General features: G+C 24.7%; 1 protein-coding gene and 1 long non-coding RNA gene across 2 annotated transcripts; one reads left to right on the top strand and one right to left on the bottom strand.

Moving 5' to 3' along the window:
• Nucleotides 1-1833: 1833 nt before the first annotated feature.
• Nucleotides 1834-23310, bottom strand: LOC126895877 (ubiquitin carboxyl-terminal hydrolase 7). Its single transcript, XM_050668168.1, has 23 exons — nucleotides 22867-23310; nucleotides 20894-21019; nucleotides 20657-20841; nucleotides 19936-20151; nucleotides 16535-16678; nucleotides 16293-16478; nucleotides 16153-16233; nucleotides 15928-16018; nucleotides 15671-15863; nucleotides 15448-15601; nucleotides 15189-15386; nucleotides 12744-12965; nucleotides 12394-12682; nucleotides 12203-12327; nucleotides 10427-10512; nucleotides 9133-9300; nucleotides 7971-8130; nucleotides 7775-7914; nucleotides 7618-7713; nucleotides 5897-6020; nucleotides 5744-5815; nucleotides 2901-2991; nucleotides 1834-2722 (listed from the first exon to the last, which is right to left on the bottom strand). Exons 1-23 carry the CDS (start codon nucleotides 23111-23113, stop codon nucleotides 2619-2621), a joined length of 3498 nt encoding a protein of 1165 aa, XP_050524125.1. The 5' UTR covers nucleotides 23114-23310; the 3' UTR covers nucleotides 1834-2618.
• Nucleotides 22360-23018, top strand: LOC126895913 (uncharacterized). The gene is made up of 2 exons (XR_007701740.1): nucleotides 22360-22531; nucleotides 22623-23018. It is a non-coding gene; the product is annotated as an uncharacterized LOC126895913 (long non-coding RNA).
• Nucleotides 23311-27527: the final 4217 nt, after the last annotated feature.

Genomic DNA, 27527 nt, shown 5'->3' with positions numbered 1-27527 from the left:
AAAAAAATAAAAAAACACATCATAGTAAAATTAATACCTTCTCAGCTTCGCATCGAAGCTAAAATGATCATATTGATAAATATATCATAGATTCAATAGTAATGATATATTTATCAAATTGAACAATGAATTTATTATATAGATCGAGGTTTTTCTCTGGGTGTAGAGCAGTAATTGGCAATAAACGATACATATATATGAATAGAAATGAATCTAATTGCTTGTTTTGTTTCAAAGATGCTATTAATTACTTGTATTTATGACCACTCGTACGTAATACATATGTTATAACTCCAAAAATATAAACTTTTAAGTGTTAAACTGATAAAAGAATTCTATAAAATTTGCCGTCTTTGTCCAAAGATAAACTCAGAGCAATCCCTGCTTATCGTAAAAGGTAACTAAAAAAAACTGGAAAAGGTTTTGAAATAGAAAACGATGTAATTAAGAAAATGACTGGTCAGTAACAACATTTAAACTAGTATTTTAAAAATAATCAACAATTTAAACTTTAAAGTAATTACTAGTGGTAAATCCCGGATGATGCTATTTTTATCAATTTAACATTTATTATTTCCTGGTCCGCACTTCCACCGGCTTAGGCATAAAAATTATAAGAACTTTCGAAAGGCAAACCAAACTCTTCCCAACAGCTTGGTGGTATTTTTTATAACTGGCTTATTCGTGTCACCTCAACCCGTACTCATTAATTAAGTATAAGGGATGAAAATAAAAAATATTTTACAACGGATAAATGGAAATACATGTGTAACTAACCAATGCTAGAAAAACAAATAATTATTATTTTATAAGAAATTGAATGGCTAGTGTAAAAAGAATTGCTCCGTATATACTTATTTTTCAACATACTACCCTTATGTAGAAAAATTTGTTTGATATATTTTCGCTAACGTTTTACAAGTTTTGAAAGGTCATTTAAATAAAATGTTCGTTTTAATCAATAAAGATCAAAAATATCTTAACATTTAAATAATTAATACTGAAAAATAATTTATAGCAGAGTCGTACAGTATTTTTAAACAAAATAAGTTTTTTTTTAAACATTACTCTTGGTACAACTTTATATTTCAGTAATGTGTTAATAATGAAATATTAGATTAAATTAAAAATTTATTTTTTTAATAAAAAATGTATGTATTTATTTAATGACTCTATTTTTAAAAAGTACAAGCAAATTCACTTAGTATTATGTAAGCTCCATTTTTTTAAAATTATCAGGAGATCAAAAAAGAATAACTTTTTGTACGAGAGCTTAACAAAAAAACTAAAATATTGTTAAAACAATTTATGCCTATCTTAATAATAGATCATTTTTGTTTTTGTTATTAGTTAATAATAACCAAGTATATCATTTTAATAAAATCTTAAATTAAAACATAGCTTCAACAAAAGATTGGAGCTGTTACTATATTGTACCCATTTTTAAAATTAGAAAAAATTATCAAAGATAAACTTAGTTTAGTTTTACACTATTTTAACACAATACAAAACACATTTTGACTTCTGAAAAAAAGAAAGTAAATTAAAATTTCAAGAAACATCTTACTTAAGTGCTATTTAGTAGTAGTTGAGAATTATAATGATAAAATATTTAGTGTATTTTTCAACATACACTAAATATTAAGATAATTATTATCTTCTGGTGTTAGCTATTCACAGATACAATTATTATCATACAATTTATGAGCAGTTTATAATAGAATTTGTAATTTTATAATAAAATTTGAAACTTTCATCAATTAATAAATAAATTAACAAAAAAAAAATTAATAATAATAATAATTATATTAAAAAAATAATAAATCAAAAATATATAAAAACAAATAATTGAATTTATTTACACAATTACATTGCTTCCAAAAATAAATTAACATTTTAAATCTATTATTTATTTTTTATAGGCAGGTCGAAATTAAGGTTAACAAATCTGTTACAATAATAGTAAAGGATTTACAACTTTAACCCACACATGATCTGCAAGTAGTCTAAAGTGAAATACTACTACAAAAGTTTAAATATATTAATTCATTTAGCATTTAACTCAACTTCACTTATTAACAAGTGTTTCAGTGACAACTGAAGATAATTTTCAGATTAAATCAAAACTCAAATAAATAATAGGAATAGCCACCCCTTTAAAAGTTAACAAAAACAACTGGTTATTAACCAATAAGGATTAACAAACCAAGTTACAACAGGGTAATTTATACTTTTATGTAAATCCGATACTATAACACAAATATTGTGACATAGAAATTTTATTCTACATTTACACATATGAAGGAAATTTTAATAAAATTATAAATTCTGAATGGTCGAGTCCAAATAGCAATTTAAAATATACAGTTAAATTAACTTTGAAAATTACATATAAAATAAAATATGTGTATTAAGTACTATGATCCATCAAATAAAATTTAGTTTAGTTAGTACCTTAAAAATTGTTTTTAATTAAGCAGAGTTGTATATAAATAGAACAGAAATTTTAATCAAACACAAAAATTACACACGTAGGTAAAGAGGTTTATCATCATTTTATCACCATGACACTACTCAGATTTAATATTTTCAAACATTTTTTTTTTTAACAAAAATGTTTAGTTATAAATTTTAATAGCCTTTTCTAAATAATTCAACCGAGTACGTTTAGTTTTATTTGGATGTTCCATACCTAACCAGGGTCGCTGTCCTTGACTTTGATCTGAAAATAATAATTTATATTTAAGACAATTTTAAAATAACATATGTCAATATAACATTTCAGTTGGTCTCTAATATGTAATATTTTCTGACTTTTTCATAATTTTGGATAAAAATATGAAGTCTTTAAATTATAATTATAATAAATAGAATTTTTTAGTGTTTATAATTTAACTTACTAGCTGGTGACGTTTTGAAATCTTGTAAACTCATAATGTGAGAATCGGTAATGAAATTTGCTCTAACTCCTTGACATATTGCGAATTTATACTAAAGCCAAATAACAAAATGAATATACTTTAAAATTTTTTTATTAATTAGAAATTTAAATGTATACTGAATAGAACAGATCAATAGGACAAAACTTTTGTTCCAATTATCAATTCGCTGCATTTATTTTTTTTAATGATTGTTATAACATTATTAGACTATGTTAAAAGTATATTTATTATTTGTCTGTATATATTTAAATTTTTGTAACTAAAGTAATTATCCTAAATTTGTTATAAAATCTTTAAATTATTTTGCGAAAAAAATGTTTAAAAAATTGCTATTTTAACATTAAAAAAAAGTCAAGTATAGCTGAAATCTAGCATAATGGAGTATAGGAATTTTTTTTTTAATTTGTACTGATTGATAATTAACAGTTATTAAAATCACTGTTATAAAACGTTTCAATGAGTATTTGAAAAAAATTAAAATATAAATAATTTAATTATTAATGTTAATAATTAAAATAAATATTCAGACATAAATACAGTTGGGATAAGTATAGATGATATCTGATGGTTATCAAAATCACTATCATAAAAAAACACTTTAATAAAAATCTGTTGATAGTATTATTTTTAGAAGGAATTATTGAATTATTACAAAAATAACATGACTTCTATTTCCTAATTTATATCCTGATTACTAGTTTTATGATTTGTAAGTATAATACATACTCAAGTGCTTGAAGATGTATACATGTTTTTTTCTATGCTTAAAACTATTTAATTGGACATTTTAATAAAAAAATTGTTAAACATAAGATTAAATCCCACAGAAATCAAAATTTCAGATAGTTTTCAATTTTTTATCTTGAAATACATTATATTTGATGTAATTAGATGTAGAATTAAAAAATCAGGTTTTTTGGAATGTTATCAAAAATTGAAAAAGAAAAAATTTGATAATAATATGCCCCCTTTCTAGTACATTAACAAATGAGAAGATTCTTAAAAAATATAATACTTATCTTAAATTAATATTTAACACCGAAAATTTTTATTATGATTCATACATTATTCAAATAGATTATTTAAAAATCTGTCATATTTACTAAAAATGACATAATTATCAATTTTAGTGCATGATAATTAAGAGAAAACAAGTTGTCAGAACATCTTTGGTTTCTTAATCATATAGTACATAACAATTTTTTTAAATTTTGGCTTTAATTTATCATAATTAATATCAAGGCTTGGTATTTTATGGATTAATAAACTTATTTTTAGACATCAAAGTTGATTAATAAGAAATAGATATTCAGGTTAGTTTGTCTTAACACTAAACAATGTGTATTAATTAGAATTTTTATTTTGGAAGATATAATGGAACCATTCACTCAACGTAATAATAAATATTAATATTAATGTCAATATTATTATTAATATTTAATATTTCTGTGGTACTGCATACACTTATGATAATTTTCACAGAATTGAGTGTCTCAAGAGTGGTACAAACAAATTTTATAAATACGTAGTATTAAGCCCAGATTGTTATGTATTGAAGCCATTATTACCCACTTTTACGAGTTCACTCCTAGAAATAAAGTTTTTGAATATTTTTGCTTTTTTATCGAATTACATTGTAATCATTATAATCAATGTAATACATTACATCTTAATATGTTCCATTAGCTTTAATGTGATATATGTTAAAAAAATTTTTAGAACATTATCAAAAATTGTAAATAGAAAATTTTTGAAATAGTTTTTATTCCTTCACAGTACCTTGATTAATGATTGGATTTTTAAAAGAAGTATGCCTTTAGCAAGGAAAATACTTTATCAGTAAAATTTTTGCAATAATCTATCCAGTTTTAAAAAAAATTATTTCAATATAAAGAGAAAAGTAAAGATTTCAGCATTGATTGTTTTATGACAAATGTATTTTTTTGTATCATTTCTCTTTATATTATTGAAATTAAAGAGAAATTTTCAAAATATTGGCGTTTAAAGTTTCAACTAGATGTGTCATGTGATTTTTAGACGTATTATAAGCAAAATTAGTCCATTAGGAACAGAATAATTATATCTAGTGACAGAGAAAAAAAAAGTAGATTAGAACTAATATCTTAACTACATATAGAAGGTAAAAATTCATAGCAAAATGATCAAAAGTTATAAGAGTTGTCTGATATATTCTATCCTGAATGTACAGAGTGTATCAAAAACATCTTTAGGATTTACAGTGAAACTGATTTTTTTTTTTTTATTAAGTCTAATAACAGTTTTTATATTAGTTTTATAATCTATGAATATTCTGATTGTAGATTTGGCAAGTTGTTAACATATTTGTTTTTTTTCTATAACATAGCTTTTTAAAAAATAAATTTTTCTGGCAGTAAAAATTACTACAAAAATAGAGAATCTTTGTTATGAAATTTCATTATCTTTAAATAATGATATGATAAAAAAGGCTCCAGCTTGTGACACTATAATGAAGTTTTGAAAGATTAAAGATAGCATGTAAAATAAAATCCATAAAAGATTCCAAAGCAGATGGATATTTTGCTTGCCAAGGAGACATGATTCAGAAGTTTTAGATAATACATTTGTTTATTATTTATAGTCATAATAGTGGGGGATAAGTTCATTATTGTTTATGTCATTTTACTGTAAGTTTTAATAAAATAGATGTATTTTTTTAGTCATTTTCAAAAAATTAAATGAGAATTTAAATCCTGAAGGTGTTTCTGACTCGCCCTATATTAGTATATTTCTTATACTAAAAATTTGAAGTAGTATAATACTTTTTCTAGTTCTTTATCTGGAATTCCAGTCTTGTTAGTAATTCTTTCCTTTACATTAGCCAATGTTTCTTCCTTTAAGATAATAAATTATTACCTTATTAGTCCAAATATTTATTTTAGTTAAAAATCTTTCATATTTTAAATAATACTTACATGAATAATTTTAATTAGAAAAGGTGTTCCAAACGTTGAGTACACTTCTTTGGAAAAATGATTAACAGGAACTAATAATTCATTTTCATTCAATTCCAATTCATCTTTTGGTATTTCTTCAACCCTATTTTTAAATTAGGACTACTATTAAATATGCATATTTTACAATACTAAATTTAATATAAAAGAAAAAATTTACAATAAAAAAATAAAACCATATCTCTGTAGCTGATAAGATGAAATTAGTCAAACTACACCCCCATGAGTATTCACTTTTCCTTAATACATAGCTACTCCATATCACTATTTAACTAGATTTTAAGAGTTTTAGTGATTTTTATAAATCTTACTTCAATTTTTAATATTAGCTTAATTATATAAATTTATATAATATATAAATACTACTATACAGAGTATTTTTTTTAATACTAGTCACTCATTTTATCTTAAAATAACAGTTTTTTTTGTAATTATTTTTTTTTTGGCTCTGTTAGTTACATATATATATATATATAAATTTATCTATTATAAAATATTTTTTGTATTCATCCCTTATGTGTTATATAGGTATGATATCAATTTAATTGTTTTAACAACATATATATATTTAACTAGCTTATAAAATAAAAATTATGTAATTAAGAAAATGACTGATTTATAACATTTTTTGGAATAGTACTCCAGATGTTATTCACATTTTTATATCTAGAAGGAGAAGTGAGGAAAAAAAATGTCCAATAATAAAAATTGCATGATCCAACTTTTGAAATACTGATCCAAAAGTTGTTTTTGACCAGTGAATTATTAAATTACATAATTTCCTATTTTACTAACTAGTTAGTTAATATGTATAATGCCATTAAAAAAATACTATAAGACAAAGGGATGAACTTAAAAAATATTTCAGAACAGATTATTATAAATTATAATAAAATAATTATTTTAAGAGAAATTGAGCGGCTAGCATTAAAAACATCACACTGCATTATACTTTGCAGTAAAGATCTACATTAACATAGCTTTAGAGTATTAATATTGTATTATTATCTCAACATTTTAATTAGTTAGATTTTAGAAAAAACGAGTGTCAAGTCACCTCAAATGACAAGTTGACATTCTTTTTAGATATAAAGGATAAGTTAAAAAATTAGTTAACAACTGATAAATAAAAATATACCAAAAAGGATTTTCTTAACATAATTACTATTTTAAAAAGAAATGAATGGCTAATGTGAAAAGGATCATCCTGTATTTAGTTAAGTAGGTATTACAATTTCAAGTTTTCTCCTTTCTCTAACACAAATTGTAAAAAAAAAAAATTCAATAACTTTATTTTATGTTTCTTGGAGGGTTTTCAAGATTACAAACACCAAAAAATGATCATTGTATATAACATCTAAGAAAACACATTATTCTTAAAGAAAACATGAGATACAAATAAAATTCATATCTATAAATAATCATGTTATGTTTATCTATAAATAAGTAATCAACAATAACAAATTATATTCAAATCTTCTCAACTCATTTATAAGTTAGTTCAAAGGCTTCAGTGTTAATAGTTAATTTACTTTAAACTTTACAAAATTTGTTTTATTTAAAAAAGTGTTGATTAAGCAATAAATAAAACCCTAAAAATCAAATAACATTAGAAATATAACATCTTCTTATAAAAGTATCTAAATACTTAAAAACTATTTTATGCTAATAAATAATATTACCTATAATATTTTGCAGGATACACTGCATTAATATCGGGCATTCGTACTCCAGGGTTAAACCATTTGCTTATTTTAGCTGACATTATTTCTAATGTTCTATAAATTAAGCAAATACAAAATAATAAAAAAAATAAAAATTTAAATTATAGCTGAATACCTAAATTGTCCAGAACCTTCGGGAGACAATTCAACACTGCATTGTAAGACTTCATAAAAATGAGAACATGAATTGTCATTTTTATTTAAGTATAAAATTATTTCTCTTTCATCTTTTAATTTTGGGCCACACCAAATAATCTGTAAAATTTTAATATTTTTGTTTAGCTGAAAAATAATATTATCAATTTATTTACTTTAACTGGTCTTTTACTCTCTAATTCATCAACTGGCATATGCATTTCTTGGTAGAAAAATTTTTTTGGAAATCGTTTACCACTATTATTGGATATAAGCTCTCTTATAGGACCATTATAAGAGTTTTTAATTGGTTCACCAGGACATTCTTTTTGACCACTACAAAACATAATATATCATTGAAAAATAACAATTGCATTATTGTAATGAAAAATCATGATAATTATATTACATGTAGCTGGTGGATACGCATCTACTTAAATAATGTTTCTAAGTTTAAATACAATGTAAAAAAATGAAAATTATTTATTTTATATACACAAAAAAAAAAAAAAAAAAAAAAAGGAATGATCATATAAAAGGAAATAAAGAAGTATTATGAATAAGATGAGAGAATACAGGCTTAGATGGTTTGGTCATATTATGAATAAAGAAAAATCGGTAGCTTAAGAATAGTTATGAAACTGAATGTTGAAGAAAAGGGTGGTTGGATGTAATTAGAAGTGATATAAGGATTATAGGTGTATGTATAGTTGATGTGACATTGTGTCAAACAAAAAATAAGGATATTGTGGTCTAACCTAAGTAAATGGGATACGAGCGAGATGAAGAAGTCAACTACAAAATAAAATTTAAATTATTCTATTATCAAAAATGTTATAGTAATAAAAACTAAAAAAAATTATGGAAAGAAATATTAGAATACATATGGACTCCAATATTTTAAATCAAATAATTAATACTCAGTAAAATTTATTGTCAAATTATTTCCTAATTGGAAAGTCTGTGAAGATAGTTATATAGCTTATGAAAAAATAATAATATTTATTAAATGAATTACTCCCTACATAAAATTAGAATTGGGTCACTAACATAAGCAATTTCAAATAAAATTTATGGAAGGATTTATAATATTACTATCAATAGTTACTGATGTTGATAACTTCTGGTAATTTATTCTAAAATAAATAAAAAAGTTCTTCATTGTTATAAATTGATTCTTCCTGTAAATTGTATCTTCTAATTATTTCAGTAAGAATAAATATTTTTTAAACTTAAAATTAAGCCAAATATTGAATATTCAGAATATTTCTAACATAAACTAAATACCGAAATAACTCAGCACATTGCAACTATAAGATATGTTGTAAAGTAATTTACGTTATGCTGAAATAAAGTTGTAACTTTCGTTGGTCAACAGAAACTCGTTCAGCAACTTCTTGCAACATTTCATGATAGGTCATATACATTGACAATCCTATAATAAAACCTGGATCGCCAGGAATCAATTTATCACTGAATGTAATATACACCTGAGCATTTACATTCCTGAAAATGATAGTTAAAATAGTTTTAAATAAATTAAATATATATATAATAAAAATTGATCACTTGTGGCTAGTTAATTAAGTAAAATTAAAACTATATTAAAAATATTATTAATTTAAAAAAACTAAAAAATATTAAANGATATCTTTATTTACAATACATTTATAAAAAAGTAAATGACCCTTGGAGCTGAGGTTTTATGTAAAATACAATGAATTTATAAAAATAAAGCTCTCCTGTACTGTTATATAACTATGAAATAATTCAAATATGCAGCAGAAATTCATCTTTTCAATGAAAATTACTTTCAGGTTTACTATGCTTTAAAGCAGTGGTCGGCAACCTTTTTTAATTCTCGGGCCACATTTACAAATTAAAAAGAGTTCGCGGGCCAGATAAAAAAAAAAAATTTATAATTACATTATTTATTATGCAAAAAAATACTATCTAAAACTTAAAATAATAATATGACTTATNATAAATTAAAAAAAGAACACATTTATAAAATGTAGTTGTCAATGTAATACCACATATCTACAAAATAGAATTTTTTTTTTTTTTTATGTCTGGTAACATGTGGTATAACATAAATAACAACGAAATATTCCTAATAAAAATAAATTTTATTCAAAATATTTTCTGGTATTTGCATCACATCACTTTTATGCTAATATTTCAAATTTGTAGCTGAGTTCATTTTTGAGCAATAAGTACTATCTATTTAAAATAGAATAAGAATTAATCCATTTGTGGCTAATATTATTTAAATATATATTTTTAATTTTAAAAAATATTTCTAAATTACAATTATACTATCACCTTAACGTGTTTTTCATTTATAAGAGTTGGTTTTGGAAAAAAGTCAAGAATAACAAAAACAACATAAATAAAAAAAAATAACCCGTTGTTATTGATTTGTTGTAATAAGTTCATTATTTAATGTATTACTATAAAAAAATATAATTAAATTGTATTGAAATAAAAAATTGAGAACAAAGTGAGTAGAATAGTTACAACTTTTGAAACATTAGCATAGAACTTATGAATATGTACTCATGAAAATATTTTGAACGATATACAAAATCTATGTTAACATTAAAATAAAAACATCTATTCTAATTCTCACTTGAAGTGATCAATAACAGTGGGATAATTTCTTAAACATTCTTCTTTTTGATAAATTAATATTTCTCCATACAAATTTGGCATGAACTAAAAAGAAAAAGCCAAATATAAAATTTTTTGATGATATACAAATTAAAAACATTAAAAATTCATACAATATAAAATAATGTACTGACATTAATACCATATTAAACATATTATTAATTAATTCCAAGAATTTAAAAAAATATGTCCTTATAATTGCTGCTTTGTAAGTTACCAATCATACATATTTCATAATTATATAAGTTTTTATATTGGCATTAATACTGAATTATCGTATGATAAAAAGAAGTTATTTGGCCAGCCACACCATTAGTAATAATATTTCATTGTTCAATTTGTTAGTTAGAATTTTTTATTAATACAGGGTCCGTCCAAAAATATCCAAACTCCCCTTACATCTCCAAGCGGATCAGCCTCTGTCGGGCAAAATGAGGTCAGGGTGGTGGTAGTGGGCACTTTCATCTATAAATCCATTCACATAAAGGAAGCCCATGATGGTGAAGTGATGTCTTGGACGCAAGTTTAAACGTGGCACTGAGACTTCAAGAAAGGATGGGAGGTACTGCATGACAAATACTGTACTGAGAGGCCATCAACGTTGAGTATGGACAACAACAAAGCTAGAAGCTGTGTTGAACTCTAATAGGCATTTGAGTCCTGTCCTTGAGGAGGTCCTGTTTATTGCGTTATTAACTAGAGACTCTCTGTACCATATATAAACTTGCGTCCAAAACATTACTCTTCACCATCATATGCTTCCTTTATGTTCACTTCATTTTTAGCACCACTGGAATCTCGACACGACTCCTTCACAGAGCTTCAATGTGTGAATGATACACATCGAATCATTGTTTGCAGCCGAGTGGGAAATGGATTTGTAGATGGAAGTGCCTACAATCACCCTGACCTCATTTTGCCCGACAGAAGCACATCTGCTTGGAAATGTAAGGGGAGTTTAGATACTTTTGAACGTACCTGTATAATTAAGTAATGATAAATATATTATAATTATATATAGGGCAGTTAAAATAATTTTTACACTATAAAACTTAATATTGTAGAACTAATGCATAAAAATTATCTAATAAATAAAATATTGCAAAATAGTTTATGAAACAAAGGTTTCTCAGAAAGAAACAATTTCTCAGAATATGCGAGACACTGAAAAAGTGGTCTCCTAGCTCCTATTATTTCCCTCTATATTCGTTTTAAAAATATGTTCAAGTTTACATATATTTTATAAACATCTACTCTTTTAATTCTTTTTTTGTTTTTTTTTTAAAGATATTTACCATACTGTCGTTTAATAATTGGTTAATCATCAGACATAATAAGAATATTATATATTATATGTTACTTATTGCAATTTGTGTATAATAAAACATAAAATTAAAAAATAAAATAAAAATGATAACAAATTTGTGAAATTGTACAGTACTTGGAGGAATGTTTCATTGCACAACTAGAATTCTTACTATATACCTCTCTTTTCACACTTTACTTAGAAAAAGAGATAAATGTCTACACCAAGCATTGTGAATTTTAGTGATACTCAATTATTTTATTCTAAGAAACAAGAATATAAGTGTTTTCTGGAATAGATACTATAAAATATATTAGTTGGAATAATATATTTTTAAATATATTAATTTGTTTAAATTTCGAAAATTAAATAATAAATATAGTTCATTTCTTTAAACTTAATCTTAAATTTGTAAATAAAATCTCTTACTTCACCAATTGGGTCTTCAAGTTTTGTTATTCTTTCAACTTCCCCTTTATTAACTTCTTTATAAAATGCAAGTTTGGTACCAGGATCAAATCCTGCTCTTTCATTCATAAAACTAGTGAGAGATTCTAAAAGATAATTTTTCATTAATGAGTATCCAATTTTCTTACAATGACATTTTGAAAAAAATTTACCTAATGAATCTTCATAACTAACAAAATGATAACCACAATAAACCAAAAGTTTTTCTTCTGGTATAAAAAGCTTGAAAAATAATAGTAGCTGATTCTTATCATAAGGTAACAATGAACTAACACCAGGCTCAACTAATTCTAGCCATATATTCCAAGTAGATCCTGTATTTTCTTGAATATCTTGAATGGTTTTAGATCCATTCTCTTCAGGATCAAGATACATAGGTCTCAAAGAATCAAATTTACTAGGTGCAAGGGGCCAAATTCTTATTTGGCTCATATCATACTTCTAAAAAGAATAATTTTTAATTAAAAATAAAGATTGATAAAGGAAATTAAAGTTGGTATACAAATGTTTCAGCTAAGAGTTGTCGTATTTCATCCAAATTACTGGATTTCTTAACTTTGACTGTTCTAAATGTAGGTTGTTCTAAATCAAATAAGTCTACTCCTAAGTAGCTATCAAAACAGTCTTCTAAAAATACTTGAATATTTGTATAAATGTGGAGATCATTACGTTCTTTACGGCGTATAGATTCAATACGTTTTTCATCTTGCAACCTCTCCACCAACTAAATATAAATAAGTATATCAACATAACATCCTTAATATTATATAAATTAATAGTTTTAAACTTATCCTGTAACTGATAGGGTACAGTCTGAAACTGCTGTATATTTATAATTATATTTGTCTTTTCAAATACTGATAATGTAGTTAAGAAGTTAAGAATACCTTTCTATGAAGTTATAATTTATAAATTAAGACAGGTTTTTAAAGTTCTATACTGTACAGTTATTTGTTATTGATGATATAAACTTTATATCAAATTATAATAATATTTTTTTTTGTGCAAATAAATTAATTTAATATTAAAAAAACGTCATTGAAGTATTCATATTAATCCAATAACCAACATTAAAGTATAGTTTACATATAAATGTTATGCATATATCAATCTTATAGTAGTGAGGGGGGAGGCGTGAACATATAAAATAGTTTGAAGGGGGCGTGGACCTCAAAAGCTTGAGAACCCATGATATAGTGTTCAATAGTATCTCAGACAAAACTGTACCAATATATAGCATTTTTTCTATAAACCATGAAAATTTTGATTACCATTTAAATAGTAATTATTTTATGCATATTTTTTGTAAATTGAATGATGTTATACAAAAAGTACATTTTACAAAGTCAAAAAAAAAAAAAATTTGAAAGTTATGAGTAAAACTATTATGGTTGTCATTATACTATAATAATATTACAATAACATAATCATTAATATATTATATTTTAGCCATTATTATATCATACTTTTTTATACAAAATACTATACATTTTCACATTTAGTGATCATAAAATTGATTCAATAAGGTTAAAATTATTTTTAAATTAATTTAATTACATAAAAAATAATTACTTGCTAGACATGAACTACACATTAAGGGTTTCACCAATACCCTCATTGAAAAATAGATAAAGGACAATTTTGAATAGAGTAAAAAAATTAATAAGCTTTTAATTAAACTGAATAAAAATATTATTAATATTATAAAAAAAATGCTTAAGCATTTTGAATCTTTGTGGAAAACACAATATTTTACAACTAAATATTTGATAGGTTCAAGAGATGTAGAAAAAAATGAGCACATGATCAATGGCACAACTACTAATAATAATATGGTACTTTAACATCCCTAGACTCTAGTACCCAACCTGAAAATTTAATACCAACAGCTTTTTTTTATCATATTTTTTTTCTTATTTTGCTTAAAATTTACATTATGCTGTGTTTTTAGCAGATAAAATCATTTTGTTTATATACTAAGTCATTTCAATGTTAAGGTCCAATCAACTACAATTATTTGCACAGTTGAATTTGATTTGGTAAAAATGATTATTATTGATAAATAGTTGACTAATATTGTTTTTTTTTTATAGAACTGGACTCATCGAGACTTACATAATTTTATCACTCCCAAGTTTTTTGCTCTATTAACAAATAAGTGTCCAGATATTTTAGAATGTAAAATGCTCTTAATGGTTATTCATCATATTTTAATAGAGAATTATGACATGAGTAAGCAATGTGTGATGCTGATGCTAAAAGTTTTTGTATAATGATGATGCACCTTGCTTTTTTTTTTTTTTTGGTCATGATTTAAGCTGTTCTGTTTGATACAATCAAAAGTTTTTTTTCCTAAAATGAAAAAATCTCTGATAGGATAACTCTACAGAAATACAAGCTGTAAAGTGCTTTCTACAACAGGTCTCAGTTGAGGCTTTCTAGGATAAGTACAGAATAACAGAGTGAAGTTTTGGATTGCATTGGGAGGAGTATACTTAGAAAACTATTCATGAGATTGTAGGTTTCTACCTAATAAAAAAAAAATAAATGGTGAAATTTTTGGGACAGATAATTTAACAAAATAATACAACATTTGTAAATAATTAATAAAATGGATGTGTACAGACATTAAAGTACTTGTTAAAAACGGTCAAAATAACTAATAGGTGTTTTAATATTTGATAGTTTTTAAAAACTATTTATCAACCGAATACTTTATTATTAGTATAAACTATCCAATATTTAAAAAACTATTTAAACAGACTAATGAATAGTTCTCAATAGTTACTATTTTATATTTATCATCACTAGTCAAAATATTATTATAAAATTTAGCTATATAACAGACTATCTGTAACTCTAATAATTTATTTTTTCATTGTACTACTTACAGGTTATTATATATTCTACACAATTAGGTAAAATTTAAAAATAAAATATTACTAACTTCTTTAGGTATATCATTAATTGTAACTTCTTGTAAAACATTTTTTAATTCAGAACCTCGTATATAAACTAACATATAAGCATTTGTGCATTGTTTTATTGGCATAATATTTTCATCCCCATCATGACCACCAAAATTGTGTTCTATAGCTTCCTCTTTAGGGCAACGTGAAACAACATCATCATCAAACTTACACCACTAGGTAAGAATGATAATAAATTGAATAATCATTAAAACATAGATATCAAATATTAAATACTTTTCCATCGCCCTTGGGATTTATGAAAACAACATAATGTCCACCATGATTGTCTCCACTATGAACAAGAACAGCATGCAAAATGTAATCAGCTGGAGTGTTTTCTTTTACTTTTAAATACTCATCCAAGTTAATTTTATCATAAAACTCAAACCTGATATATAGAAAAAACTAGTATTGATTATATAGTGTTAATAATATAATTATCATGTTGATACTATACCGATCATTAAATTTAACTGAACTGTCAGTTACAGGGTCATACTGAAATCGCATCAAATGCAAATAAAATACAGGAGGAAAAGATGAAAAAATTACACCTTTTTCTGCATCTTGCAATCCATACTCTCCAGCATCATATCTATTATCACCATCCAATATTTCAACTTGAATATAATCTTGAAATGACTCATATACTATAAATACAATAATAATAAATGAAAAAAAAATATCTGGACATTATTCATAGAATTAACTCACTGTTCTTTTTTCCTTTAATATTCAATTGAATATCATAAAATGTTTCAGTTCGTTTGGAACTATAATCTACATTTTTACAATTAATATATGACTGAAATAAGAAATATAATTAAATTTAACATAGTTAATTTTTATATACTTATCTTTACAATATAAATAATTGATCAATATTATAATATAATTAAAATATTTTAATATTAATAAATAAGTGAAAGATTTACTTACTATCATTTTTCCTTCAAAGAGCTTAGGGATAGTTCCCTCGACACATGTACCTTTCATCTTATTTTCTAATTTATCCAATAACTTCAAAAATCAATGATTAGTCTCATACAATATATCAATTAACTACAATAAATACATACCACTCTTAAAAATTCTTGAACATCATGTTGCATAAAAGAATCAAGAGTTTCCCACCCAAAACTTTTAGTCAACTTTTTAGTACCAACTGGTTTGTCTAAGAATTGTAGTTCATAAAACACTCTTTGTAATGCTAGTGCAACACTTTTATTACTATCATCACTTTCAGTAGGCATTTTGTAAACAGCCTAGAGCAGAATTATAACATATACATAAAACTATGATAATTTTAATCAATACTTACTTTACGAAGTTGATTAGTAAAGTACAATGCTTGTAGTAAAGAATTCATATAACATGTGGCACCTTGATTTTTTAATCCAACATAACCTGTATGTTTTTTAGAATCCCAACTTACACCATGTGGTGCATCAGCAGATACTGAAACCTAATTAGAATTAAAATTAGTAAATAATTGAAAAATAAAAATACAGAATGATTATGAAAAACAATTTTTTTTATTTATAATCATACATTAGTTATTCATATTTAATATAATATTTTTAACTATTACTGAATGATCAAAATGTTCTAAGCTATTATCACAATTAAGATTATACACACCTAACTGTGTCATATAGCAAAATATGTATGTGAAACAATGGCTAGCAAAAAGGAGATGAGAAAAAACTTTCTAAATTCACAATAACAATATTGATGCAAATATAAATAATAATATATAAAGTGGATTCAGAACTTAATAAAAAAGAAAAAATGATGAAATTTAAAGATAGCAATAGTAAATTTCTTAGATAATAAATCAAGTGGAAAAAATTAATTTTTTGTGAAAAAGTTGTCATTTTAAATCCCCTCCTGTGGGCAAGTAAAGGGTCACATATAAAAAATATACCAAATGAAAGGTAATGATATCATGCATCTATATAAAAAAAAATTATATTGATTCGGTTATTTTTAAAAAAGTTATAGCAATTTTAAGTAAAAAAAATTGAAAAAATTAGCGATTTTTAAATTTGTAATTTTTTTGGAGGTTTCTCCCATTTACGGGGAACGAGGGAATTTTTTTCAATTTTTGAGGGTAACGTCTTCAACTAGATACGATTTGTGATCTTTTGACGTATCATTGAAAGAAATCGGTTCAGTGAGAGCTGAGAAAAAGTGGTAACAGACACAAAAAAAAAAAAACACACATCTTAATAAAACCAATACCTTCTCAGCTTCGCATCGAAACTAAAATACAATAGTTTATTGACATTTAATTTAATAACATTTAAAAAGTCAAAACATTATTTCTATCAATAATATTATTTACCTTTTAAGTTTATAAAAATCAAAGCAATAATTTTCAAAAAAAGTAATATAATAACATTATTGTTACACCAACATGATTTCCACAAATTTAAACAATTTCAATTTTCTGTAGTTTTCTATGATTTTCTACTTAAATATATATTTTAAAACATTTTTTTAGATAAAAATCTTTTCTATGATTTCCCAGACCATTTTAAAATTCCATGACTTTTCATGTATTTTAAACCTGTGATAACGAAGGTCTAATCATCCAGATACATCCAGTTAGTAAGTTTATAAGGCTACTACAGGTCAAAAGATAAATTTTTCCCAAAGTGTATACACTTATCACGCAATGCAAGTATTTGGAAATAAAATAATTAGTATATTAGATCTTTCAAATGAAAACAGTGTCAATTATCGATGAGAAAGACTTAAATCTGTCGTAATATGCCTAATGCTTTGCATTGCGCATCTTACATTTATCAATGAAAAATGTATAATCTGTATTTTATAATTATTGTATACAAACAAATAATTAATTTAATTTATCTGATATAACATATACACTGTTGTACTAGCTATCATATATATATATATGTGTGGGTACTAATGGTATCTAGATGGCACCACTTCCAGGGTCTGGAGATAGATAGTGGTATCAAGTACATAGAGGGAGATTAAGTCAAGTCGTGAGTCGGCTAAAACGTGTCTCTATGTATATTCTTTAGTTTATAAGTGTATTCTGTTTTATATTTTATTTCTGTGTTGTGTGAATATTTTATATATAGAGTTTTCGTGCGTAATTAAATATATGTGTTATTTTTGCTTGTTAACATTTAATAGAGTTTTTGTGTATTAATTTATAAATATATAAATTAAATAATAGTATTGCGTCTTCGCTCTGTTCCTGTAATTGCCTGTTTGCATTTTCCCACATATATATATATATATATGTTAAATTGATTATTATAATATTATGTATCATATCTTAAAATAATTATAATGTTATGTTCACTTTAACACAATAAAAAGCGCTAACGACAACATCCCAAGATGAATTTTAGAAAAACAGACCTTTTTACTTTTAAAGTTCTGAATTCAATATAGAATTCAGAGCTCTCTTGTCAAGTGAATTTTTATCAATTAGCCGCAACCCCGTGTTGTCGTCGGTATACTTTAACACAATATTAAAATATAATTATTTTGAGTCTTTACTTTATTTGAAAAGATATATTACATAAATTTTTTGTGTGCAAAATAACACAATAAAAAGAAAGAGTTACACTTTTAATATTTTAATTATCAACGATCTTTAAACAAGCTACCTAAAAGGAGTAAGTAAATTTAAATTATCCCAATTATTTAGAATTAATAATCTGAGTAAAGAATGGTAAAGCAATAGATCAATATTCTCTTTAGTAATTTTTACAAATTTATTCGCACTTTATACATATACACATTACAGGGTCTTGAGATAAGAGTGTAAAAACCTAATGTGTATCTGACTGTATTAATAGACACTTCGACTGGGTATTTGTGGGTCGGATTACGGCCTCGTTGCCCCAGTGTCCTATTAAAGGTGCTTATCAATTAATTAGTTTTTTTTATTCCTCAATAAAGAGGAACTTTAATCATTTTTTTAATATCTACTTGTCTTTATTATTCTATACCCTTGGTCTCTACAACCCTGATGCTCCTGAATTGACCAAATCCCCAAATATCCAACCTTGGTCAAAATGCCCTAAAAACACTCCTTTGCCTATTTTTGCATTACTACAAATCATTTACTCCACTTTTCATTAGAGTGCTCATTTATTTGCTCAAACAAATTCATCACCAATAGCCTTTAAAAACTCCAAAGAGTGTAATGGCTTGGAAATTTTTTGTCATATAGATGAAGTTATTTTAAGAAAGTCAAACAGACATTTATGTGCAAGAAATGTATAAAAATTATCAATCACAATAGAAAAATTTTACCAGTAAAATTTAAAAAAAAAATTCACATTGGTCAAATACATAAGACTCCACCATATCTGATCTTTGACTTAATGCAAAACATTATCAATTTGTCATCAAGAAAACTTTATAATATATCAAATTGATTTGAAATATCAATTTAATCTGAATAATGATTTGAATGGAATTAAAAAGTTACTATGATAATGCTAAAATATAGCTTTAAAAAAAATTAGGTGACCTACTTAACTCAGTTAAGAATGTGTCCTGTCTTAGGCAGGAACTGAGTTTCAATATTATTTGTAATAGGCTATATAGGAAATCCTAACCTTTCAGACACAAGTAATAGCTTTTAAGAGAAGATAAAAATAAATAATAATTAAAATTGTGAATACAGTGAAAAATTAATGTCAATTGATATTTGAAAATCTATTTTACCTCAAATATAACAGTATCATTTTTAATGTATCCTTTGGATTCATCAGTAATATCTTCCCATGACATGAAAAAACTAAATCCCCAATCATTTTCTTTTGGATAAAATAAATGCTGAATTTTTCTTTCTACATTTGAAACACCGTCCTTTTGAGATATCACACGAAGTTCAGCAGTTGCATTAACACTCCAGGAGTTATTTTCAGAATCACCATTACACTAATTAAAATATTAAAATAAATGATTAAAATGTTTTATATATTAAATAATATATATCATCAAACAATAAGAAAAGTGACAACTCAAAATTGTTCATTTTTCTAATTTTTATACTATTATGAATTAAAAACATTAAATTTTAAACCTATAAATTCCATTAATTTAGCTATTATAGCAAAAAATTTATAAAAATGATTACTTAAAACTTTAATATATTTTTAATTTTTAAGATTAGCCACAAATTTTTTTATGTAAAAATAAATTTGTCATACATGATAAGAAAATAATTTAACTATATTAGTAAAACAATTTGAATCATAAGATATAGTATTATATATGACTATTTCACAACTTACATTGACACATTAATCATTTTTATAAATATTTGATTGGTCAGTTTTTACTAAATACCATTGGTATTATATTTTTTTGACAATTATATACATAAAGAAAAATATACTACAAAATAAAAATAATAAAAATATTTTAGTCTAGTTTTACAAACCTGGAGAAAAAATCCTACAGATGGCTGAGTAGGTTTGGCAGACCTGTTGTCCTGTCCCATTCTATGCATTATCATAATTTTCCATGGAAGATCACGGACATAACAAGGTGGGGATAGTCTTTGCTCTTTAGATTTACTAAAATTTTCAATTACATAACGAAAAGTAGCTTCTGGTCGAGCATTATCTAAAAAAAATTAATTGAAAAATATAATAACTATTTATTTTTTATTGTTTACCTTCTTCCATTTCAATATCAGCTGAAGAAGGTAGTTCTGATCCTTGAATATCTATATCATTTATAACAGAAGCATCGTGATTGTTACGCATAATTTGAGGAGATATATTGCTATCAAATTCTATAACTGAAAGTAATAAGACTTAATTAAATTAATGCAAAATATTTAAAAAATATTGTGTCATCATAATTTTTTTGTGTAACACATAGTCATTAGAGATTATGCATTATTATTTAAAACACTATGTGATTGAAAAATTTGTCATCATACGAGTTTTAATTTTCATTCAATTGTTTATTTATTATCTGAACTAATTAAAAAAATTTCAATAACCTAACTCAATTTTTAATCAGAGGGATTATTATTAGTAATAAAGAATTTACTTATTTTATTTGTTGTTTATATAAAAATGACTAGATTTCAAAATCAAGTATAATTTTAATCATTAAATAAATTGGATTACCATTTTTTTTTTTGAAAAAGTCTTTAAGAGGATATGAAATGTGGCAATTAAATAGCAAATTTCATTGTAGTTTTGATCTAACCAAATAATATTGTTTCATTTATCAAACCGCCAATTTCTAAAAGTATCCTTATAAGCCTTGAGCTTATGACACTTCAGTCTATTTATTGTCACTCCTTCAGTGTTTTAAAAATAGTCTGACAAAAATTTGTCATCAGTCCTTCCATTATAGAGAATGTTCAGAAGTACTCTAGAGCCAATTTGGGGAAAGGGGTGGCAAGTAATCATATTTCTTTTAATTGTAAACTATGAAGAAAATATATATAACTTTTAAAAGATAACCAATTTAATAATTTTTTTATTCTTAAACTGGTTTTGTTTAACCAAGAACTTAAATTATATTCAATTTTATATTTTACACTTTTAAATTTTATTATAATGATTATTAGTAGTGCAACCAGTTTTTTATTAGAGAAAGTGAATTATAATTTTGTTGATTTTTTTTTTACTCAAAATGTTACAAAAATAAGTATACAATAGTAATTAAAATCTAAAAACATACTATAGTGATAGATTATGTTTTATGATTTTACATAATACTACAGAATGAATGCACATGAAAATTGATCAGCTTCCTAGGCATTTCTTGTATAAACATATCAAAAGCAATATTTTAATTACACAACAATAATAATAACAAATAGTTAATTTTCTTAAAAATACAATATTTTAATTAGCGTTTTCTGCTTCAACTAATACTGAGATGTTCTCAGTATCATATCATTAAACATAACAATGTGCTTAATGGTTTTAATCACTGTCAAACTTTAATTAACAGTGATTTTCTTTATATTCTTACTGTGGTAAATTTTTAATATATCACATTAAACAAAAAGTTTCACTTTTTATAAATTTACAATATTATTTAATAATATATAAATATATACATATTATAATTAACAAATATGAAAATATATATTTGTTTTTCTTTTAGGTAGCAGATTACCAAATGTTTACTATATATTGAGTTGTTAATCAAAATAATATAATCTGAAAAAAGTATGAAGTAAATGAACTGATTCTAATGGTAAAAAAGTCTAAAATTACCTATTAAAAAGCCACATGGAGAAAATATAACCAATTTATTGTTAACGAGAGAATTATTTTATTTCAAGGTAATTATTCAATAGTAATGTAATAACAAGAAAGCTACATGTACTGATTAAAAGCAAAAAAGTAAATCCATTTTTTTTAAATTTATAATAGGACCACAAAATGATAAGGAAAAGACAGTGGTATAAATTTGCAGATAATTAAATTGTTCCTATTTTTTGATAGGTTATCTATCAAAGTCTAAAATGGAGATAAAAGAAAATCATTTATATAATAGTAAAAATATTTTTAAAAAATCGTGAGATCTTAAATGTTTATTGTAATTGTAATATTTATTATTAAGATAACACCATTATAACAATCTCGGGTACATAAAATTTTATATGAATAAACATACCTTCGGTGGTATCCATTTCTTCCGGCGCGTCATTCTGACTGTCACGTTCGACCATGTGATTCATAATATTCTGAACTGGACTCGTTTTGAATGTTTTAGATTTTATCCGTTTACCGAACCCTAGGGTACGTCTGTATTCCGAAAATTCTTTTTCGCCGTCGACAAAAACAAACTTGACAGGTTTACTTAGTGTACGCCCAATTTTTTTTCTGCTATCGTCAAACAAAATAATATATGCATCTAACATACATCACAATCGACAAAGTGATTTGGTGGCGTGTAAACCAGCGTGTTACAACCATTCAAGAAACGTTATAGAAAAAATATTTGCAACCCGCGCGATGAAAACGTTCGAAATTCGTATTTAGCGATAGCGGTCTTTTAATACATAGGACAGCGTATCGGCACACAAATGGAATAACAAACAAGATGGCTGTACTCGAACACTATCCCTGCAATATACATCATACCGGTCACATGGTGACGTAACGGAAACGAACAGTGCGCCTCAAACAATTACTAAGTTTTATCTTTTTATTAACTTAGATGTCGGTAGACAACCTAGATAATAAGATCCAAGTATAATGATATAATTTAAATAAAAATTCGTATCTGTTAAGTGCACTAAAAAAATATAATGTTTGAGAAAAAAGTATCGGATAGAAATATTAAATTAATATTGAAGTAGCTATGTTTTTTTAAATAAAAACTATTTTTAATGTTTGTTATATGAAATGACCATAAAAATGAAAAGGTCATAAAAAAATTATAATTGTGTTTTTTTATCTATACATAATATAAAGATTAAACTGAAAATTAAAAAAAAATTGAGGTAGTCGTGCAACCATTTCTGGATTATTTGGCATGATAATTCACCAACTAGATTAATATTATTAGTTTATTTTTATTATTTAAAACTTATAAATCATAAGTATAAATACTTGTAGAAGGTTGCGTAAATGAGCAAAATAATGACGTACACACGGTCTGATAACATAGATATGCAAACTTAAAAGTGCTATAACTTTTGAACTATTTTTGACCGACATTTTATTTTTAAACATGTGCAATCAACAAAAAAAAAGACGGTAGCACAGTATGGACATGGCATAGTTGGGACAAGTATAGATGATATCTGACAATGATTAAAACCACTATCATAAGAAATGCTTCGATGCAAATCTGTAGATATTGTTTAATTTTAAGAAATTGGTAGATTATTCAAAAACAACAATAACTCTTATCCCCGTAATTTTATCCCGATTAGTTATTTGAGTTATAAATATTATATATGAATAAATAATAATTTTAGTAATTAAATATAGTATGAAATTGATACTTAATAATTTAATATTGTAATTTTTACGGAGATATTATAAAAATAATAAAGTTAGTTGTATATTTCTTTACTTTAAACGTGTATAAAAATTTAAAGAGCTTGACGCAATACTTTTCAATAAAAAATGTTTGTTATTTATAATAAAGTTATAAGTTTTATACACTGGACTACAAGAAACTTTCATCAGAAACAAAAATGTACTTTTCTAAATCAACCTTTTTCGATGTTTTCAAATATGCAATTAAAATTTTTCTATCACTTCTAAGTTTTAATATTATTAAAAAATAAGCATTTACAAATACAAAAAAAAACCCAGCACAGGGGGTCGCCGCACAGTGGTGACATAGCATAGTTGGATCAAGTATAATGATATCTGACAATGATTAAAATCACTATAAAAAAAAACGCTTCGATGCAAATCTATGTCTTAGTTTCAATACGCAAGTTAAAAGTTTTGATCCCCCTTCTATAAAGGGATATGATCCTATTAAAAAAAAAAGTGTCAGATAAAAGAGGTATATAAAAATTTATTATAAAAAAATAATAATATTGATTCATACATTTTTCCAAAAGTTATAGTAATATAAATTTAATAATATAAAATATAAAATCGAGAATTTTTTCACGGAAATCGTACGTTTTTCTTTAACTTTCATGTCCGTTTTCACAACGAAGACAAGTCCAGAAATCAATTTTTTTTTTCAAAATAAAGTATATTATATAAGCTTTAATTTAAGGTATATATAAAAGTGTCAGTATTTCCGGAACATTTTCATAAGTTAAGTTGAAAAAGTTAGTTTTTGTAAAAAATTTACTATTTTAAAACCCCCTCTGTGAGCAGATTAAGTGTTAGATTTTCAAAAAAATGATATCAAATGAAAGGAAAATATCTAAGGTTTTAATATAAAAAAAATTATGTTGATTTTTTAATAAGGTATGGAAGTTTTAAGAAGAAAAATGACAAAATTTACCGATTTATAAATTTGTAATTTTAATTGTAGCTAAAATATATTCAAAATAGTTAATGTTAGATGTTTGATTTGATATATGTCTAAAGGACGCAGTATTCCCGAAACATTAAAAGTTTAAAACATTAAGGTTTTAGTATAAAAAAAAAATTATGTTGATTTGTTGATTTTTGAAAAAGTTACGGAAGTTTTAAGAAAAAAAAGTGAAAAAAATGACAAAATTTACCGATTTTTAAATTTGTAATTTTTTTGGATATTTCCCCCATTTTCGGGGAACGAGGGAATTTTTTTCAATTTTTAAGGGTAATGTCTTCAACTAGATACGATTTGTGATCTTTTGACGTATTTTTGAAAGAAATCGGTCCAGTGAGAGCTGAGAAAAAGTGGCAACAGATATATATAAAAAAAAAAAAAAATACATCATTGTAAAATGAATACCTTCTCAGCTTCAATGCGAAGCTGAAAAATGTTGGATTATTCAAAAAGCTACATGATCTGCTATTTCATTAATTATATCCTCATTAAGATAAAGTATGTCGAATGAAAGAGGGATATAAATATTAATTCTCATATATATATATATATTTTTTTTTTTATGAAAAGGCTTTGACAACTTATTGACATTAACCTACAGTTTTATTTTTACTTTATTATTAGTTGTATATTAATTAAAGTTATAAGTTGACAATCGATTGATTAAAGCTGTATACACATATTTATAATTAAATTTTGCGGTTTCATAGAATCTTTAAATGGCATGCGTGTTGGCTTCGCCCAGAGCTTCCTCCATGTTGTTGGGGTGGCCTAGAATACTCCATTCCTCCTTGTATGTGGGTCAGTAGAGTGTTAAATGTTTCTCTTATTGAAAATGTACGAGTGTGTGAGTCTTGCATGTCCTATTCTGACTTTGGTGATTTACTATGCGAGCTGAGTTGATAGGCGAACGCCATATATGGAAATTTTTTTTTATGGACGTTTTTTAATTTGTTGTTGGTAGTACCGTCCCATTGGGTTTGTCACCGTTGAACGGAAATTCGGTTAATTATTAGCTTCGATGCGAAGCTGAGAAGGTATTAATTTTACCATGATGTGTTTATTTTTTTTTTTATTTTTTTTTATTTTTTTGTGTCTGTCACTACTTTTTCTCAGCTCTCACTGGACCGATTTTTTTTAACAATACGTCAAAAGATCACAAATTGTATCTAGTTGAAGACATTACCCTTAAAAATTTAAAATTTTTCCCTCGTTCCCCGCAAATGGGGGAAATATCAAAAAAAATTACAAATTTAAAAATTGACAAATTTTGTTATTTTTTTCACTTTTTTTTCTTAAAACTTCCATAACTTTTTCAAAAATCAACAAATCAACATAATTTTTTTTTAAACTAAAACCTTAGATATTTTCCTTTCATTTGATATAATTTTTTTGAAAATTTAACACTTAACCTGCTCATGGGGGGGGATTTAAAATTGCAACTTTTTTACAAAAACTAACTTTTTCAACTTAATTTTTGAAAATGTTCCGGAAATACTGCGTCCTTTAAACATATATCAAATTAAAGCTTATTTTATGTACTATAAAATGAAAAAAAAAAATTTGTCCCGACACTTTATCTTCTGCATGTAAACGGTTGCCGTAGTTAAAAAAACACTATTTTTGTGTTAAAATTTTCGATTTTCAATTTTTAATTTTCAACTTAAAAATGCTATAACTTTTCGAAAAATGCATGTATCAGCACAATTTTTTTTTTTCTAAATACATTATAAGTACATCTTCCATTTGACATACTTTTTATTAAAATTAGACAATTTCCCCTTATATAGGGGGGGTTCAAACTTTGAAACATTGTATAAAAAATAGAACTTTTTCAACTGAACTTTTGAAAATGTTCCGGAAATACTGCGTCCTTTAAACATATATCAAATTAAAGCTTTTTTTATGTACTATAAAATGAAAAAAAAAAATTTGTCCCGACACCTTATCTTCTATGTGCAAATGGCTGTCGAAATTATAAAAAAAATGTAATATTTGCGATAAAAATCACCTTTTATAACGATGTTTTTTGTACTTAAAACTGCCATAACTTTTTCAAATATTAACTAATCAAAATAATATTTCTTTATATTGAAACCTTAGGTAATTTTCTTTCATTTGATATCATTTTTTTTTGAAAATCTAACACTTATTCTGCTCACAGGGGGGATTTAAAATAGCAACTTTTTTACAAAAACTAACTTTTTCAACTTAATTTTTGAAAATGTTCCGGAAATACTGCGTCCTTTAAACATATATCAAATTAAAGCTTATTTTATGTACTACTAAATGAAAAAAAAAAATTTGTCCCGACGACCTAT

Source organism: Daktulosphaira vitifoliae, unplaced genomic scaffold (genome assembly GCF_025091365.1).
Source record: "Daktulosphaira vitifoliae isolate Bord-2020 unplaced genomic scaffold, ASM2509136v1 Scaffold_1, whole genome shotgun sequence".
Classification (NCBI taxonomy): domain Eukaryota; kingdom Metazoa; phylum Arthropoda; class Insecta; order Hemiptera; family Phylloxeridae; genus Daktulosphaira; species Daktulosphaira vitifoliae.
The sequence above is the reverse complement of the archived record's forward strand: the minus strand, read 5'-3'. Positions and strand labels throughout refer to the sequence as shown.

What these genes read in the sequence shown, in the direction of transcription:
- LOC126895877 (XM_050668168.1), bottom strand. Translation starts at nt 23,113, where the DNA reads ATGTTAGATGCATATATTATTTTGTTTGACGATAGCAGAAAAAAAATT. An exon ending in TTCAAGAATTTTTAAGAGTG is followed by an intron (nt 16,234 to 16,292) that starts GTATGTATTTAT and finishes TGATTTTTGAAG; the next exon opens with TTATTGGATAAATTAGAAAA. An exon ending in TATTAAAGGAAAAAAGAACA is followed by an intron (nt 15,864 to 15,927) that starts GTGAGTTAATTC and finishes TTGTATTTATAG; the next exon opens with TATATGAGTCATTTCAAGAT.